The following is a 20,891-nucleotide window of genomic DNA, read 5'->3' on the forward strand; positions in this document are numbered from 1 at the left end:
TTCAATAAAAATGTACATTTTTAAAATTATTAAAATGCACTTTAAAATAATAAATTGTTACACACACTTCTTAGGATTAGAAATGTCCTCTCATTTTTTTGTTTGTTTGTTTGTTATTAATTTTATTAAAAGGAAACCAACCCTTGAAATTTTTTTGCTGGCTATAGCTATTTTTCAAGCTTCTTCTTCTTTTTCTCTGGTTCACTGATGTCCATGTTTGAAGTATTAATAGGAATACTTATTCCTGGTATCTAAAGTAATACAAATGGGGGAAAATTAGGTTGAGTAAAAGTATAAAATAAGGAATAAATCTCATTCTCATTTCCCCTTTCCCCACTGATACTTTCAATTTCAAAAGGATATAGGGGTAGATGGGGAAAAGGTTTTCCATACAAAGTATATATTTCACACACAGGGTAACAGTGGTTCAAAATGTTAGACATGATATCAACACATGAGAAATAAGTCATTTGGGAAGTGTGTGTTTAACATGTCCAATTATCCTAGCTGAGCCACTGTGACTGTCAGCATCAGAGCAGGTGTGTTGGGGCAAAACAGAAGTTAACCCTTTGCGGTCGTATGTCTGCTCTCAGCCACCACAGCAAGGAACCGTACGAATCTTAACTCTATTCATTCATGTATCAGTTCATAATTTCTCTGAAAGCTCTTAAGTGTCTAAACGACCTTGTCACGAACCAAAACACTGCCCTGACAAATCGGAGATATCGAAACTCAATATAAACAAATGCGGTCGTCCCACACTCGCCATGCAAAACACCGTGGCGAGTCAGTCGCCTTTTGAGAGTGAAGAAATCGACAAGCTTCGGAGATACTTCGCAGAATTTCAAATAAAGCTTTACAAATTACGTTTAACTGTAATTAGACATTCTCGCTTGTTAAGATATTTCAAAATAATACTCCAAAATGGCAAAAAGAAAGTTACCGAAAGAAGTGTACTGCGAATCGGAAAGTAACGATGAAGAGTTTTATTTTGGCACCTTGAATACTGACTCTTGACGTAGAAAGTGATAACGTTTGTAGTGATTCTACTAGTAGTGACGTAGTTCCAAAAAAGAATTAATAAATCTTGTTTATCCTTCATAATCTTGCATGTTATGTATCACTGCTCTTTCAGTGGAAATTAATTCCGACCAGTACGACACCCATGTCCAAATTTAATACGACCGCAAAGGGTTAAGAACCAATGTCTTATCTTCAACAATGCAACTTCAAAACTGATAAAACTGAACATTGACTAGGCGAGAGATCTCAAAGAGCTCTGCTTTTGGTACCAATGACCTCAGAAGAAACCTAGGTAACTAGGATCCTACGGCCTAGGGAGATCAGTGAGAAATAAGAATTGCTATGCAAATATTTGTCCTCCACACTTAAAGAATTCCCTCTATCACTAAACAGAAATAACATGACTATATCCGTCTTTCACAAAATACATTCCGTTACAACGTAAGTTTGCCTTACCTGTGGTTCTACCAGGGACATTCGAATTTTCTGATGCTGAAGATTCGACGAGTCTAACATGATTTTCACTTTAACTTTATCAAATATATGGAACACAGTATTTTCTATTTTAAGTGAAGGTATCTAAACAAGAGACATTTTGCAATGTTTAATTACTTCTGCAGACTTTGGGATTTGTTCCAATTCTTTATAATTTACCTTTCATATTAGTTTAAAATTTTGCTTTAATAAGATGTTCAATATAACAAAAACCACTAATTTCGTAACCTCACACAAATGTAAGCTACCATGCTTCCTCCTCTCATTAAGATGGTCCCAATATAAATAAAAAAAATATGGTCCCAATATATATTCATTACTCTTAGGAGTCTCACCAGCACATTGTTGAGAACAATACACAAAGGTACTGAAGGCAGAGATTATTGTTTTGCAGTTCTACTAAGGTTAGGGAAGTAGGGAGTGTGTCAGATAAGCGACATTGGAAACAAGTTAAAAAATTCCCTTCGCTGGGCTCTAAACAGTCATTTATTTATTCCTTCACTTTAATCCATCTCTGCACCTAAGGAAAGTGTAATTCAAGTTTTCCTTAGAGAGGGAAACTTTACATGGTATAAAAGAAACCATGGCCAATGTTGTATGCTGGACAATATGCTGAGAAATTGAGTATAATTGTTTGGCACAATTAAATTCTGCAGGGTACAAAAAACAATTTTACCCTTTATAGGTACCATTAACCTATCAAAAAACAAAGTGCCTGCCCCCCCTCCCCCACCCCCAAAGAAAACAAAAATAAAAAAATTAGAAATACTATACCTCATCATCATAAATAAGCCGTGGCTTGGGTTTGTCCTTTTCTTCAAAAAAGACTGTACCTTCTAATCCATATTTTGGAATTAATACCACAATAGCATTTTTTTTCACAAAAAGAATATAGGCCTCTTCACTTACTATTCCTTTGCTTTTGAAAAATAGCTGTAAAATAACATACAACCTTAAGAATTGTCTTAAATATTTTTAAATGAAAACAATTCTGAACATAAATTAAAAATGAACAAAACTTCATCTCTCCTAATATTATCAAGAGAGGGCAATACCTGGGTATGAAAAGCCACTGATGCACGTTGGGCATATTGAGCCATTTTGTGCCGAAAATTAAGATTTTTACATAAATCTGCAAGCTTATGTTTGTCTGTCAACTCTGGATAAGTACAGTCAGCCCCAATAGCCACAGCCAACAGCCGATGAACAATTATGTCCGCATATCTAGATATATAAAGGTGAAACAAGAACCATGCAACATCAGCATTAAAATGTCTTGTCAAAATTAACTATTTTCTATTTCCTTTCATTTCAAAAGGAAAAAGTACCTTCTGATGGGTGAAGTAAAATGTGTGTATATTGGGGATGCTAAGCCGTAGTGATGAAAATCATTATCCATTCCAGAGCAGAAGTACACAGCTTGCATCATGCAGCGAGTGGCTAATATTCTTAACAGAGTGTTGAGATATGGGAAAGTAGCAGAATCAGCCTGATCCAAAGAGTCAGCCAAAGCCTTGGCAGTATCAGTTTTAACTTCCAAATTCTGTGAAAAAGAGGAGGGAAAGAGCACTACATTTTAAAATCAGTACCATCATGTATCCAAAATATAACAAATCAAATTGAACAGATAATAAGTGTATATTTCTGATCAGATACGTGCTTATACCTTTTATCCTTCACCTAGGAGACTAAAAATAAATTTATAAAAAGCGTAATATGCTAATTAGACCGGATGTCCTTCCGGATAACCTTCCAGGTGAAGCCGGGGCTGTGAGGGAAGCACGGGTCCCGGGTGCCGGAGGGAAGCCAATGCTGGCAGCCAGGGGAAGGAAGACCTACTCTTGTACAAATTTTGTGCATCGGGCCTCAGTCCTATATAATAAAGAGGTAATATGCAAATTAACCCTCACGCCCTCACAAGATGGCTGCCTACGACCAGGTTGGCAGGGGGTTAGTGAGGGACAACCAAACGACTGAACAGCAGGCTGCATGGGGAGGCCGGGGGTGGGGGTGGGGGAGGGGGGCAGTAAGAGGTGACCAGGCTGGCGGGGGGGCGCAGTTAGGGATGACCAGGCTGGTGGGAGGGGTTGTAGTTGGGGGCAACCAGGCCAGCAGGGGGGGCAGTTGGGGACAATTAGACTGGAGGGGGGGGAGCGTGAGGGGCGACTAGGCCAGTGGGTGGGGGGGGGGGGGAGTAGTTGGGGGTGACCAGGCCGGCAGGGAGGGGGCAGTTAGGGGCTACTTGGCCGGCAGAGGGTGCAGTGAGGGGCGATCAGGCTGGCGGCGGGGGGGGTGGGGGGGGGGAATTAGGGGCAACCAGGCAGGCAGGCAGATGAGCAATTAGGAGCCAGCGGTCCAGGACTGTGAGAGGGATGTCCGACTGCCGGTTAAGGGGATCAGGCCTAAACCAGCAGTCGGACATCCCCCAAGGGGTCCTGGATTGTAGAGGGTGCAGGCTGGACTGAAGGGACACCCCCACCCCCAGTGCACAAATTTCATGCACCGGGCCTCTAGTAAATTTATAAAAAGCAATAATTGTTCTGCGCAACATCAAAGCTTAACATTTTCTGAATGCATTTAAATACACTGAAGTATCAACATTCTCAAGAAAGGATGGTGGAAGCAGCAGTGCTGTTTCTCAAAGCCCAATTTGTGCCTTCCTAATCTTTGCTGGGTAGGGAAAAAAACAACATCAAAACAGATTTGTATGTCTGGATTTTCTCTGCAGACATTTTCCTTCCATTCAAATTAGAATTAAAGGCATGGTTCTTGTTTCACCCCGGCTTCACCTGGAAGGTTATCCGGAAGGACATCTGGTCTAATTAGCATATTATGCTTTTTATAAATTTATTTTTAGTCTCCTAGGTGAAGGATAAAACGTATAAACTATATTGGTCACTACCACTCGATGTTGTGGTACATCGAATTTAGCTGCATTATTATTCATTGGGAGATGTGGCAAACATACTTAAACCCTCCTTCCTCTACCCAGGTTTTAGGAAGAAATAAGACAAGAATAAATCCCCCAATTTCTAGCATAAGCCTTAGAGCAGAGAAGATGCTGAATTTGTTCTGATGGCTATGATAGGGATAAGCCCACCATAATGGTCTAAAAACTCAGAAACCAACACCATCCTGTTAGAACAATTCAAAACAACTCCTTCCAGCTGTCTTCTGGACAGGAAAGATAAGACCTGAACAAGTGATACAAAGAAAATCAATGTAAGCCATAGTCACCCCAAGGGTAACGGTATTTATGCCTAAATGAAAATCTACTAACTAGAGGCAATGGGAGTATATGAGGCTGAGAAAATGCTGCCCTTTCTATATTTTTCCTTTTTCCATATGTGCAATAAGTGGACTTCCTTCTTAGGAACATGATATAAAGAGGGTTTAACTGAGTTAAAGGTAAAGAGAAAGAAATTATTTATAAGTCTCTTAGGCAGTTCAGAGGAGGCATGAAGTAACATAGGCATGAGGTACATGTATAACGGCACAGATATGGAAGAGCTTATTATGTTTAGGGTACTGCAAATAACTGAAGTCTACATAAATCAATCAAATTAATATGTTGTACACCTTAAATGTACACAATGTTTTTTGTGAAGTATATTTCAGTAATTAAAAACTAAAAACTACTGGCATATTTTTGGATCAAGAAACAAGAACATTTTTATGGAGATGTAAGTAGATTATTCAGTGTCATGGACAGATCACAACACAAGTATAGGTAACTTTTCAAACTACAGGACCTTACCTTCGATTTAGCTGCCTTAACAAGAATTTCATAATTTGATGGAGGAGGAGCAGGATGTTTTCGAAGCAGAGCATGTTCAGAAAACTCTTCATGAATTTTTTTTGCAACAGAGATATTGGCAAGTAACATAAATTCTTCAACCATGGAATTTGTTTCTCTGCCAATGAAAAAGATCATTAAATAAGGAAAGAGAATCCGAGACTTCTCTATATCATATTTATTTACAGGATACCTTTTCTACCTACAAGATAATAGAAAAATTTCCTATATAAACATACATACGTGTGTGCACATGTATATTTTTGTAACTTAGGGCTCTTTCATTTCTCTCCTATTATGCTAACAATCTTTCACTATGCATCTACTGTGTAAGAAAATCTCGTGCTAGAGAAGACTTTACAAATTGCATTAAAAAACAGAAGTTTTGCTAATTTTTATATATAAAATCTAAATCATAAACATTTTACCTTCTTTTACTGAGCCCAAATTAAAATAGATTTTTATTTAACTATAAATTCATAAAAAATAAAGTTTACTAAGAAAAATTAAAAGTTTGTCATGCAAATTTTGGTTTAAAAATTTAAACTTTCACTGATAAATCAGCCAAATGAAGAGATCATATTTATAATAACTACTCTAGATGCTTATTATGGGTCAGTCATTGTGCTATAAGTGCTATATGTATTATGTCATATATATATATGTGTATATATAGGTATGTGTGTGTGTGTATACACACACACACACGTATATAATTTATTTTCTGCAGATAAGAAGACTATTTTTCTCTGCTCAAGGTCAGAGTTATTAATAGTAATAGAATCCGCCCTAGGTGGTCTGGCTCAGTGTATAGAGTGTTGGACTGTAGACTAAAGGGTCCCGGGTTCAATTCTGGTCAAGGGCACATACTGGGGTAGTGGGCTCAATCCCCAGTAGGAGGCGTGGAGGAGGCAGCCAATGAATGATTCTCTCTCATCACTGATGTTTCTATCTCTCTCCCTCCTCTCCCTTCCTCTCTGAAATCAATAAAAATATATTAAAAAAAAATAGTAACATGATCCAAGTCCACATAACTTATATCAAAACTCTTAAGCAATCTGATATTGCCTTTTAATATAGTCTATGTCCACTTAAAACTTAGTTTAATAAATTATCTGCCTTCTGTTTACATGGTTTATTTCTCCCAAGTCACTGAACATGCATTATTAATCTTTCATTCTTGTTTCCATTTTAAATAACATAACTTCTTGACAAGATTGCTAAAGTTTATTAATTTTTAAAATATTACTAACATCTCCTATACCTTTAAAACTTATGGGGACAATCTCTTAGAAATGTTTTCTTCTAATTGGTAGTAAGAAATATATAGTGTTCTATTTTGGCACTAGATTTAATTTTTTCCTTCAAAAAAGCTCCTACTGTTGGGCTCACTGCTCATACTAACATTAAAACTTATTTGCACAGAAGTTCCCCCCCAACTAAGGTATTTTTTAAATTTTAGTTCTAATGCTATGAGGCACATACTGATTCTAACTAACCAACAAGTATATTCCCATTTCAATTCTCAGTCATCTAAGAAAAGTATAAATGCAAAATTAATTTCAGAATTACCTTATATAAGAGGCATGGAAAAGAGGCCTAATTCTGATTTAACCAACAATTTCCTTACTTCCTAAATCTTAACTAAATCAATACTATATAACAGTGGTTCTCAACCTTCCTAATGCCGCGACCCTTTAATACAGTTCCTCATGTTGTGGTAACCCCCAACCATAAAATTATTTTCATTGCTACTTCATAACTGTAATTTTGCTACTGTTATGAATTGTAATGTAAATATCTGATATGCAGGATGTATTTTCATTGTTACAAATTGAACATAATTAAAGCATAGTGATTAATCACAAAAACAATATGTAATTACATGTGCTTTCCGATGGTCTTAGGCGACCCCTGTGAAAGGGTCGTTCGACCCCCAAAGGGGTTGCGACCCACAGGTTGAGAACCGCTGCTATATAATAAAAGGGTAATATGCAAATCGACCAAACAGTGGAATGACCAGTTGCTATGACGTGCACTTACCACCAGGGGGCAGACACTCAACGCAGGAGCTGCCCCCTGGTGGTCAGTGCACTCCCACAGGGGGAGTGCCACTCAGCCAGAAGCTGGGCTGACGGCTGGTGAGCACATTGGCGGTGGCGGGAGCCTCTCCCGCCTCAGCAGCAATGCTAAGGATGTCAGACTGTCAGTTGGACATCCCCCAAGGGCTCCAGGGCTGCAAAAGGCCAGGCTGAGGGACCCCCTACCCCCCGAGTGCACAAATGTTGTTCACTGGGCCTCTAGTAAAACAGTAACAACAGTAGCTGAGTATAACATCTGCGCACTTTTGACAATACCTCTGAGTTATGTAGCATTATTAGTCTGAGGCACCGAGAGGTCAAATAACTTGTCCAGCGTTGTATAGGCAATAGTGGCAGAAGCGGTATCCAAACCTCGGCAGTCTGGCTTCTAAGCCTTGTGACCACTATTCCATCCTACCACAGTACATTCTACACTAAATAGTTAGGAAATTAATCAGAGCAATCCTCTTTTACTTACCATAACTATTATTAGTCAAATTCTAATTTGGTCTACATTATGTTTTATTACTAACAAACCAGACATTACATTTAAAATCAAAATCTTATCTAATAGCCATCAAAAAAAATGCATACCTAAGTTCCTTGGTCTGTAGATCTATAGGATCATGAGTTTCACTGTCCATGTGAAATCGAACTTCTGGAGAAGAAAGAGTCAAAGCCCTAAATAAAAATTAAAGAGATGAATTACTCAAGTGAACCAATAACAGACTTAATTCTGGAAGTGATTCTTTTGAAACTAAAAATGATTATAGCAAGTATGCAAGTTATTTTTCTGAAGGCTTTGGACCACCTGTTAAATTTTACAGATCTACAATGCACTTAATAAGAAAGCATAATAGCAACACAATAAAATAAGAGTCTCTGTGCTTTTGAGGTTTTCCATATCTTCTTGTCCCCAAACTATGAGATTTCAGTTACATGGGTTTGTAATGACTTTTACAAATAAAGAAGGTTATTGGCAGCATATTATTTACCATGGAAAAGCATATATTGGGGTGAGGGATGATGAAGAGAGGCCAAAAGGAAGCTGCTATGAGTAGATCACTGACATTAGAAGATCCACAGTTCAAAAGTAACTTCCCCATAAACTCAACCAATGGAGAAGAGACTGATAAACTACAACTACTAATATGTTACAATCACTGATGGCTATTAATATTTGAGTGCTATGTGTCAGATAACATATTATGCTAAGTGCTCTACATGCTTGGTTCATTTAATGACTTGGCAATTTCTCCTTTGAAGAGTAAATTCCCACAAGCCAGGTAAGTTTAAAGTTTCTTTGCCTCTTGATGCTACTTTCATCAGGTCAGCTGTAAATCAACCTAAAACTGAGAATTTTAATGAGGCTGAGTTACCTTGTATAATCATGGAAAAGGGAAAAAATAGTAAGAGATGAGATCCAAATTCATTTTCGTCCTTAACTCCTCACCTTTATTAGAGGAGCTACAAAAGGAATACTACCAATGAAATCTCAACAAATATTCCTTTCTTGCCCTGCAGTATTTACAAGTTTCTTCATCAGATTTATTATGTGTTTATTAATATATCTTTACTTAAAAAAGCAAGGTATACAAATCATATTTTGATCACTTTTTTCTTCACAGACCACTATACTATATAGGACATAACATTTATTCTTTTAGACATAATTTAAGATAAGACAGAACTTCTCCTTTAAAGCAAAGGATGTGATTTTATTTTTTAATGGTAGTTTTATCAATTCTCCCTAAGACTGAGAAGATTCAATGACAGCTTCTACCAGTAAATGACCTTCTATTTACAAAATTAAAGACTATTTATAACTTAAAAAAATATCTTTTCTACCCTAATTTTAAGAAGCTATGTTACAATGCCAAGTTTACATCTTACTTTATTTTTTTTTTAATATATATATATATTTTATTGATTTTTTACAGAGAGGAAGGGAGAGAGATAGAGTTAGAAACATCGATCAGCTGCCTCCTGCACATCCCCCACTGGAGATATGCCCACAACCCAGGTACATGCCCTTGACCGGAATCGAACCCGGGACCTTTCAGTCCGCAGACCGACGCTCTATCCACTGAGCCAAACTGGTTTCGGCTACGTCTTACTTTAAAACCATGAAAATAGCCCTAGCTAGTTTGGCTCAATGGATAGAGCATCGGCCTGCGGACTGAAGAGTCCTAGGTTCTATTCCAGTCAAGGGCACATGCCTGGGTTGTGGGCTTGATCCCCAGTAGGGGGCCTGCAGGAGGCAGCCAGTCAATGATTCTCTCTCATCATTGATATTTCTATCTCTCTCTCCCTTCCTCTCTGAAATCAATAAAGATATATTTAAGAAAAATAAAAATGCCAACAACAACAAAAAAAACCCACCATGAAAATAGCCCCACCTGGTTTAGCTCAGTGGATAGAGCATTGGCCTGGGGACTGAAGGTTCCCAGGTTCAATTCTGGTCAAGAGCACGAGTTCCAGTTAGGGCTCGATCCCCAGTAGGGGGCGTGTAGGAAGCAACCGATCAATGATTCTCTCATCTCCCTTCCTCTCTGATATAAATAAAAATATATATTTTTTATAAAGGTAGGTAGAAGTAGCTGTGTCTACATCAAGCATGTCAAACTCAAAGGCTAACAGGGGTCAAATAAACGAGGCATGTGGCCGCGGGCCGCCAGTTTGATATTCTTGCTTTACATAATAGACCTTATTCATCCTATTAAATAAATAATCATTATCCATGATAAGACACTTTAAAGAGTTCGAAAGTTATCTTAACAAGATAAATGAATTAAGAACTATATTAATAGATAATTTTGAAATGTACCCTTTTTCGATTCTTCTTTTTTTCAAAATTTTAGCTAATTTATTTAGTCCACGGAGACTAATGGTAATGTCATCATTCATGGTTGCTGAATCAATTCTCATTTGAGCTTCAGCATATGTAAGGGAAGCCTAAAGAAGAAACCATATGTTAATATAACCCTTTCAAATTATAAAAACTAGTTTACTACATTTCTTATATTTCCAATACATAAAATCCATGCTTTTGAAAAAACTAAATATCATTAACAAAAGAGACATTCCTAAGTGTAATATTTATATTCCACATCTGATTTCTGGTTCATTAACTTATCTGATGCATTATGCTACATAAGCAAACTTAAGTTAAAGTAATATGGCAGTATTGTTAATACATAAATTGCTTAAACTCATCTTACTTTCATATAAATAATGTATAAAATACTTAGGTAAGGCGAAAATAAGAAGATCTGATTATTCTCTGATAATAACTGTAGAGTGAAATACTTTCTACAAGATATTAATCCCCTACACAATGGCGAACAATTAAAGAAAACTTTATTAAGTGCATCGGGCCTCTAGTTTAAATATAAAATCTAGGAAGATTTAAATCATTCACATAGCACTGTCAGTCTAACACAGCTTTCTTTCCAACTGCTAGTTCATCATAACAGAAAGAATGTTGTTAAAGGCAGAGAAAAAGCAGGTAAATTTTAGAAATGGAACATTGGAAGGAAAGGGGTTTGGCAAACCTTAGGGGAAGACTCAGGGTAAAATAAAAATAAAGGGAATTGTGGAGAAGTACAAAAAAAGGAAAAAGATGAGGAAGACATTCTGTCTGAACACAAATCTCAGGCTAGGTCTGCTGCAACCCAACACTGATTAGTAAGATAATTTCTATGAATAATTATGAAGATAGTATACAGGCCAACTTTGAAAATGCTAACCAGTCATGAGTTGGGACTGCTTCAGATAATGAATGGGATTCCGGAGTCAGGGCAAAAATCACCTATTTGGTCTTTTTAACACATTGCAGACGGATCATGAGAATTCTCGCTTCATATTACACAGTGTTTTACAGAGTACCATACTTTAAAAAGATATTAGCTTGTAAGAACATGTAATAAATAACTTCAAAATGCAATGGGTATTTAATTTTAAAGCGTGCCTTTAACATTTATGTAAAATGTTTTTTGTACTCGTTCAATAGAAACTTATCTGGCCACTGGGTAAAGCTAGCAATAAAACTACTGGTCCACAATATGTTAAGTATACAGGCTTTCATGTCTGAGTACAGGAAAATCTATATATATAAAAGGCTAACATGCAAAGTGTCCCCTCGGGAGTTTGACCAGGAGATCAGGAGTTCAATTGCTGGCTATGATGTGCACTGACCACCAGGGGGTTGTGTGGAACAAAGGGAGGCCCTGGCTGGCAGCCGAAGGCCCGGATCGGCCCTGATCGCCAGCCAGGCCTAGGGGTCTTACCTGTGCATGAATTTCATACACCGGGCCTCTAGTGGCTACATAAACTCATTTCTAAATAACATCAAGAATTAAGCAGGTAACTTCAAAAATCTAGATTTTGTTGTAACACTGGGGAAACAATTCTTAACTATTCTTAAGCCTAAGCTTTTTCAAAACATTCTAGAACACTGTCAAAAGTATCAAAGATTTTAAACAACAAATATTAACCATGAAACTAACCTTTGAATTAATGGCACTTTTGGTAAACCTCGTTTTTAAGATTTCAGCATTGTGATTCATTTCCCAAATACATGAAAATGCCAGCCTATGGGGGGAAATAGACAATAATTATTCATGGGAATCAGTTAAAATAGTAACTACTATATTCTTATGAAAAAACAAGCATAAATACCTGTCAACATTACATCTTAAGGAGCATAAGTTAGAACTAAGCAACTCTGGAACCATGTCAATCCTCTGAAACAGATAAAAGAGAGTTGCAGATTACTTAGCTATTTCCATACATTTTTTTATTTGAGGTTCTATTCTCAAGTAGCATTAATTTAATAAGAAAGGAGGAATTAAGAAAACATGAAATAAAAAGTCTATTTCTAGAAAAGTACTTACAAAAACTGTTATAAAATGAAAGCAACGAAAGGAACATGGACTTCATATCAAGTGGATCTAAGGATAAGTCCTCTATACTAAACACCTAGTTGTCCTCTCAGAGTCTGAAATCTCTAGACTGGATATGAAGTGTATACTAGATAACTGACACAAGACCTGCTAGCTCTATGACTGGACCTTTCTCCAAGGCTTTCCACAAACGATATGGTGTTTTTAAAATACTAAAAAAGATGACACTAAATTTTATGTAAAAAAACTACATAGAATTTTGACATTGAATTCATAACAGACTAAGCTTAATTTTCCCCTCTACTATCACAAGTTTTCTCTGTAACTTTATGAGACTATACATAAAGAAGAATAAACAGCAAACTGTGACAGAGTAAATTCATTACTTAACTTTATTAAAAAAAAAGTACATTTTAATTAGTTACCCATAAATAGTATAAGTTAAATGCTACTGAATAATTCTGTCAGCTATACATATCTGTTATTTGGACCACTCAACAACAAAAAACATTGCAATATTTTCATTGATTTAAGGTTACCTTATTCTATATATTATTAGTCTTTTAGCTATTCATGTACTATTCCAAACTTTGACTATTCAAGAATTCACAAGTGCGCATGGTCCCTATGAACTAACTGGACAATTACTATAATAGTTACTCATCAAATTTCACTAAATACTGAGGCTATCTTTTCCTAAGCAAACACCTCAGGTGATTTTATTATTAAGAATGAAACATGCCTGGCTGGTGCAGCTCAGTGGTTGAGCATCAACCTATGAAACAGGAGGTCACAGTTTGATTCCCGGTCAGGGCACATGCCCGGTTGCAGGCTTGATCCCCAGCAGTAGGGGATGTGCACGAGGCAACTGATCAATGATTCTCTCTCATCATTGATGTTCCTATCTCTCTCCCTCTTTCTTCCTCCCTGAAATCAATACCAAAAAAAAGAAAAAAAAAGAAACAGATGATGTTACCTTTTCACAAAGATACACAGTTGTTCCCCTTCTGGCTGATTCCTGATCCAAAGCATTTCCTGGCCTAATAAAATGGCTAACATCAGCAATATGAACACCAACCTTAAAAAGATAAAAATAAAAAGATATCAACATGTTTAATTGGATAGAGTTTTAATAAATTTAGTTAAATTGAAAAAAGACTGTCACATTCACCATTTCAATTTTTAAAACATGCCCATTAGTCTCTGCAGCTACAACCAATTATACTTGGCACTAATAATTCACAAATAAATTCTACGATGGGTGAAAAGAAAATGAACTGAAAAACAAAACTATATTTAATTAAGGATGTAATTACAAAATGAATACCTCCAAATTTCCATTTTCAAGCTCTCTACAATGCAGAGCATCATCTATATCAGTACATCCTGGTGGGTCCACACTACAAACACATAGATGTCTCAGGTCTTCTCGGTTTTTCATGTCCTACAAGATGCCACATGATTAAGAAATAAAAAACTGTTTTGGTAGCACAAATGCAGCACAGCTCTTATTGAAATCAACAATATACTGGGGGACACCCTGAATTTAAAACAAACAAACAAAACAACAACTTCATCTTATGACTTAATGATTACCAGACATGATTTGCAAACTTGTGGTTTCCTTGCCTTTGAAAAATTTGACATAAGGTAGTGTGGGTCCTCTAGAAAAATTATCTTTTAGTAAAGCAACTGATTTCTGTAATAGCTAAGAGACCTTTAACTAACTAAATGTGGGGGAGGGGGAAATCACAGTTTCTGCATATTTAAAAACACATACAGAATTCAAACAAAATTAAACCAGATATAGTCATTTATAAAGTCACTAAGAATTCTTATCAACTTACCTCTTCAGTAATGCTCCAGGGCATCTTTGGTAGAAAGCTAAGGACAGCCTGTGAAAAAGGCTGGTGGGGAACATCATGCTCAAGTAACAAAACTTCTGTTTCAGTCTCTTTATCTCCAACTTCACCTAAATTTTTCACAAAGTGTCCCTAAAACCAAAAGTTATTATTAGAAAGGTATATTTCATCACTTTTTATTAGGTAATTTATATTTTATTATCACACTGAGCTCTTGAACATTTATTTGTAACCTTAATATTTCTAAATGTACCCATAACTACTTCTTAGAAATGACTCCTTGGTAAATTAAAGCTGATAAAAATAATTCTCAAGTGTTTATGATGAAGACTTTAGTGATGGCCTAGATTATTTCCTATAATCATTCAAGTTTAAAATGTGCTTCAAATATAGTAGCTTTAAAATCTGTTTACTGGCATCTACTTAGGTCTTAAACACCATTTTTGTAGTCACTATCAAGTTATTTGTTTGAAAAACTGAATAAAAGTAACCAAATGATTTACATTGGAATTTCATAAGATTAATTTTCAAATTGGATGCACTACTTATCAAGTAATTTTGTGAAATATTCCTATATTTAAGAAGTTTACAAACAAGCATATTCTAGTTTCACTAAGTGAATCAATTTTATTCCCAAATTTTAAATAAAGTACTCTAAAATAAAATTACTAATTCAAACTTACATTTGGATATCTGGAATTTCTGGGCCATCCATCAATAGCAACGATAATTCTCCGTCCTTCCAAAGCAGATGCCTGTCTGGTTTCTATCCGAATTCGAGGAATTCTCTTCTCCGCAGGTGTAAAGAGATGTCTTCTTGACTAGAGAAAATTAGAAAAAAAATATTTCACATACACACAGAAAATCACAGGATGAAGGCTCTAAGTTCTATTAAATTATATCATTTTTTATTACATAGCAATATACTCTCTACTCACCTCCTTAATATCAGACTTGGAAAGCATGCCACAATATGGTCTCCAATTCCTTTTTATTATTCCTACAACTCTACCTGTAGGTTTTAACATTTTTTCATTTACAGCAGTCTTCAGCTGGGATTTAAAAATAAAAATCTTGTTATTTTTCTTTTAAGTACAATGACACAATTTCCCTTCATAATTAAAATACAAATATGGATACTAATATTTTCAGGCCCTAAATTATGTCATAAAAATACAGAATCTTGATGTTTCAAAATTCTAGGCAATGGCATGCCAAACAAAAGCATGGACATTTTCCATAATAATAAGGGACTACAAAGAGATAATTGAAAAAAATTAATATAACTGAATAAGTATGTCAGAATTCAACTCTTTTTCAATTTTAATATCATGATTTACTAACACATACAGAGGTCTGGGAATTAATAGACTAGGATTTTAGTAGTAGTATGCACTAATTAGCTGCGTGGCATTTATTAAATCCTTTAAAAAAGAGATATATCTTTAACGGTTCTTTTTTTATCCAAAATAAAAATCCAAAGAATATTTCTTATTAGAAACAGCAAAAGAATCTTATGGTACTTCACTTGTAAACACTCTTCTTTCACCTAGACCAGCCGTGGGCAAACTACGGCCCGCGGGCCGGTTCCGGCCCGTTCGGCTGTTCTATCCGGCCCGCGGAGCAGAAAGAGCGGAGGGTTCTCTTGCTCTCCCCTCCGCTCCTTCACCAGCAGCAGTGTTAACATGGCAACGTCGGGAAACACGGCCGCAGCTCCTTCTTCTGAGTCCAGTTTAAGAACCCGCTGTGGCCCTCCTCTGGCCTAGACTCTACAGGCACAATGTCATAGTAAGACTCCAGAATGTAATTCATGGAAAAAGAACCACTAATGTATGAATAATTACATTATTCCTGTTAATTCTAAAATAGAAAAATAAATTGATTGTATCAGGTAAACTTTGGCTCCTAAGAACAACCGAATGTATTCTCTTTCATAATAAATATGGTAATAGAGAAGGGCTTATTAAACAGACCCAAATATAAAGGCCCAGTAGAACATCTATTATACTAAGGGAATTTTAACATTACATAAAAGCATTTCAGAAAATTTTAATTTTATTTACTTAAAACTCACTGGTTCCAGTTTCATACTCAAGTTAACAGTCTTTTTGTACTTAAACCTGTTTACTTGAGCCAATTCAGATATTCACTTAAAAGAAGACTACTGAAATAGAGGGGAAAAAAATCAACTCTGTGTAGAACTATAATTTTGTTCAATAAATCTGAAAGCAATGAGATTTGTGTAATATTCTCCAAAAGTAACACATTGACTAACTATACAAAAATTACACAGACAAAAATTAAAACTTGCTTGGTTTCATACAATGCGTTCTGTTTCCTCTTCTTTCTCCACATCATCTTCATTTTGACCTTCATCTTGTAAAACCACAGAAGATGGTGCTACCCACTGATTTTTGGGGAGAAGCTCCACAGCCACAATGTCTTCATGAATAGCTCGATTTAAATTTTTAAGCCCTTGTAAGATTATCTGTAAAACAGTAAATGGCATGTGTCCAGATATTCTAATGGTAATAATTGGAAGGTTACCTAAAAGAAGTTTAGATATACTCTGAATGTCGCTATGTATTTCTATTTGTCCTCCTTTATATTTTTCTTCCTTATCGTGTCCCTTTACTACACCCCCTTAATTTCTCAATATCAAGTAGAAAAAAACATGGTCAGAAAACATGGGTTGTGTTCATGGCTCTGCCATAACTCTTACATTAGTATCAAGAGACCTTAGGGAAAGTTCTTAACCTCTCTAAACCTCAGGGTCCCGATTGGTGAAACACAAAGAGTACCACTTTTATAGGCTGGGTTGAAGATTAAATGAAATGCAGCATGCAAAGCAGTTAGCAGAGTATATGGTAAACAGTAAGTATCCCAAAATAATTGCTATTCACTTTAAAGTATGTAGTCTTCTGAAGCAATTACATGTTATGTAAATAGTATTCCCCATAACTGGTCTTAATATATAAAAAAGGGGTATCCTATTCATTAATATTTGATTGACTAAACAATAGAAGTAGGGTAATAGAAATTATTTTCTTCAATAAGCAGTTTTCTAAAGAAGTGATTAATGCTAGTATCTATACCTCCCACAAACTGCTTTCAAGCTGATAAACTGGGAGTACAAAGCAAATTTAAATTCTCATATAGAATTTTAAACACTTATAAAAGAAAATAATGAACAAAAAGTATTTTAGTATATAAGGAATATATTTACACACTTGCCTCTTTATTTTCTTCAGCATCTCCATGAACCCATACTGTAGCTTCTAAGTAATTTTCCCTGCTGGCTCTAAATGTTCCTTGAAGGTATGTACCAGATTTTATGCCTTGTTGTAACTTACTTAAGGGAAGATGCTCTGAAAATATTATTTTTCCACTTTCTATTTCATTCTGTGAAATAAGCAAACCAAAAATGCAATTAATATGTAAGTCTTCTGTACACTAAATATATAACTATTATCATTATCAAGTAATTTCTTTTAAATACCTTCCACATCATGGTATATACAGCTCCATGAATAAGAGAATATAATATAGCACAGTGACAGAAAAAAATGCTTTCAGTTCAAAGGCACCTTACAAAATATTTCAATTTCATTACATTTAAGGTTTTTATCCACAGATGTAGGTCACTAAGAAACCACTGCCCAGTACAGGCCTCCCAAGACAAAGGTGTGAATACTTAAGTGGGTGGGTAGATATGTAGTGGCTAAATTGAACCCTCAATTTCATGAAAAGGCTTTGGCTATTAAAGCATAAGAAAAATGCTATTACATCCAAAATCCTAACTGCATGGTTCCTTTCATTTCCTTCTCTATTTCCCACAATTTTTCACCTTCCAAGGGAAATAGGTTATACCCTCTCCTTTTTGCTTACCTGTCTAACTTCCCCATCTTCCTTCCCCACTCTCAGATGGGGGACCTCAATATTAATACTGAGACTCAGAAGCAGTCAGTAGAGACCTACTTCATCTTTCTACTACTGAATCTGCCTATTTACTTGCATCAACACCAAAATCTCAGCTTTGTCTTCTGTATCAATAAATACAATATTTCTGTTCTTTCATTTTTTAAAACATTTTTTACTGATTTTTTTCTTTAGAGAGGAAGAGAGAAACATCAATGTGAGAGCAAAACATCAATCGGCCGTCTCCTGTACGCCAATCAAGCCCACAACCTGGCATGTGCCCTGACCAGGAGTTGAAACAGCAACCTTTTGGTGCACGGGATGACACCCAAAGAACTGAACCACACTGGCTAGCCACAGTGACTGTTTCTGTTCTTTCAATTGAACACTACACACCATCTACTCTCTCTTTTTTAAAAAAATATATTTTATTGATATTTTTACAGAGAGGAAGGGAGAGGGATAGAGAGTCAGAAACATCGACGAGGGAGAAACAATCGATCAGCTGCCTCCTGCACACCCCCTACTGGGGATGTGCCCGCAACCTTGACCAGAATCGAACCTGGGATCCTACAGTCTGCAGGCCGACGCTCTATCCACTGAGCCAAACTGGTGAGGGCCCATCTACTCTCTTCTATTCAAGAACTTAGTCCTTTAATATCTTCTGCCTTTAGAATCAAACATTTTCACCATCATATAAACATAAGATAGTCCATTAAAAATAAATAGCCAGGCTAGTGTGGCTCAATGGCTGAGCATCAACCTGTGAACCAGGAGGTCATGGTTCAATTCCTGGTCAGAGCCAAGGCTATGAACTCGATCCCCAGTAGGGGGTGTGCAGGAGGCAGTTGATCAATTATTCTTACTGATGTTTCTATCTCCCTCTCACTTCCTCTCTCTGAAATCAATAAAAACATACTAATACATACATACATACATACATACATACATACATACATACATAAAATTTTGGTCTCCTTCCAGATACTGGCCTGATCATCTGTTCAATTCATACCAAAATACTACAACAGTATTCTCTAGAATAGCTGTGTATCCACTTACTTACCTGCACTTTCTCCCAAATAAATCCACTACAATCAAGTGTCATCGTCAGTCAACTGAAACCAAATTGCCAAGGTCACTAGTATATGATCTTAGCAATGTAAATGCTCTGTTCTTAGTCCTATGAATTTTTTTTAAAAAGATCTTTCCTTCCCTAAGACACATCAGCATCCAAATCATCATTCCTTTGGTTTCTGTCCTACTTCACTGATTCGTTTCTTCTCTCAATTCATCTGTTCCTGATCTCTAAATGTTGTCGTATCCCAAGGCCCAGCAATAGGCCCTTTTCTTTCTTTATCTACATTTATTCCCTTATTCCCTCCTGTCTTTAAAAAAAAGAAAAAAAAAAAGAAACACAACCATAAAAACCCCTCTTGATCCCACTTGCTCTGCAAATACCACACTTCTCTCCTTCAATTACAGCACTGAAAGTGTTACAATACTGTTAGTTCTCTTTTCCCATTTTTTCACCTATATTAGTCAGACTTCTGCCTCCCACCCATCAAAACTACTCTGGAAAGGTCCTCCAAACTGTCATAATGCTAAATCCAATCAGCAGTTCTCATTAATGTATCAGCAACATTTGACACAGATGATCACTCCCTTGTCCTTGAAACATTTTCTGTACCCAGCTTCCATGGATTTCACTCACCTGGTTTTCCTCTTATATTGCTTTTGCTGGTTTGGTTCTCCTCATGTTTCTGACTTCTAAACATTAGAGTGCCAAAGAACTCAGCGCTTGTACCTCTTCTCTTTTCTATCCATGCTTATTCCCCTAGATCAGAGCTAAGCAAACTAAGTTCATGCATCAAATAGTTTTATTGGAGCACATCAATGCTCCATTATTTACGCACTAGAAGCCTGTTGCATGAAAAGATTCGTGCAATAGGCCTTCCCTTCCCCTGGCTGCCGGCACCGGTTTTCCTCCGGCACCCGGGACCCAGGCCTTGGCTCTGGCCGGAGCCGCCTTCAGTCTTCGCTGCTCCGGCCGGAGCCACCTTCAAGCCTTCGCTGCTCCAGCCGGAGCCACCTTCAAGACTTCGCTGCTCCGGCCAGAGCCACCTTCAAGACTTCGCTGCTCCGGCCAGAGCCACCTTCAAGACTTCACTGCTCTGGCCAGAGCCACCTTCAGTCTTCACTCCACCAATTCACACCTACATATACAAATTAACCGCCATCTAATTTGCATATCACTCTGATTAGCCAATGGTGGGCGTAGCGAAGGTACAATCAATTTGCATCTTTGTCTATTATTAAATAGGATTGTTGATGGCTGTTTCTGCACTACAATAGCGTAAGTTGAGTACTTGCAACAGAGATCATAGCTTGCAAAGCTATAAAAAAATACTATTTATACTTTACAAAAAAAGTTTGCCTGGGAGAAAATATTTGCATATCCATGATAAAGAAATTTTACCCAGAATATGTAAAGAACCCTTACAACTCAATAAAAAGACAAATAACCCAACTACAAAATGGGCAAAGAATTTTAATAAACATTTTCTCAAAAAGACACTCATATACACTCATGTACACATAGGCACTCCAACAAGCTCATGAAAAAATGATCATCACCAGTCATTAGGAAAATGCAATCAAAACCCAATTAGGTATCACTTCAAACCCATTAGAATGGCTATAATAAAAAATACAATAATGTATTGGTGAGAAAATGGATAAATTGGAACCCTCATACATTGCTTTGGGAATACACTTTGGAAAACACAAATATATCTGAAATATTTGAAAA

General features: G+C 36.5%; 1 protein-coding gene across 1 annotated transcript in view; it reads right to left on the reverse strand.

Moving 5' to 3' along the window:
* DIS3 (DIS3 homolog, exosome endoribonuclease and 3'-5' exoribonuclease) overlaps positions 1-20,891 on the reverse strand; it is a 31,174-nt gene continuing 10,283 nt past the window's right edge. The window contains exons 5-21 of the mRNA XM_059684819.1: positions 17,396-17,563; positions 16,485-16,649; positions 15,100-15,213; positions 14,845-14,982; positions 14,147-14,293; positions 13,627-13,743; positions 13,276-13,377; positions 12,076-12,140; positions 11,904-11,988; positions 10,223-10,350; positions 7,990-8,076; positions 5,276-5,432; positions 2,847-3,061; positions 2,574-2,742; positions 2,293-2,451; positions 1,480-1,602; positions 1-251 (exon numbers count right to left, since the gene is read on the reverse strand). Of these exons, the coding sequence (XP_059540802.1) occupies positions 168-251; positions 1,480-1,602; positions 2,293-2,451; positions 2,574-2,742; positions 2,847-3,061; positions 5,276-5,432; positions 7,990-8,076; positions 10,223-10,350; positions 11,904-11,988; positions 12,076-12,140; positions 13,276-13,377; positions 13,627-13,743; positions 14,147-14,293; positions 14,845-14,982; positions 15,100-15,213; positions 16,485-16,649; positions 17,396-17,563 (2,223 nt within the window). The 3' untranslated portion in view covers positions 1-167. The remainder of the gene's footprint in view (positions 252-1,479; positions 1,603-2,292; positions 2,452-2,573; positions 2,743-2,846; positions 3,062-5,275; positions 5,433-7,989; positions 8,077-10,222; positions 10,351-11,903; positions 11,989-12,075; positions 12,141-13,275; positions 13,378-13,626; positions 13,744-14,146; positions 14,294-14,844; positions 14,983-15,099; positions 15,214-16,484; positions 16,650-17,395; positions 17,564-20,891) is intronic.

This window comes from Myotis daubentonii, chromosome 2 (genome assembly GCF_963259705.1).
Source record: "Myotis daubentonii chromosome 2, mMyoDau2.1, whole genome shotgun sequence".
Lineage (NCBI taxonomy): Eukaryota > Metazoa > Chordata > Mammalia > Chiroptera > Vespertilionidae > Myotis > Myotis daubentonii.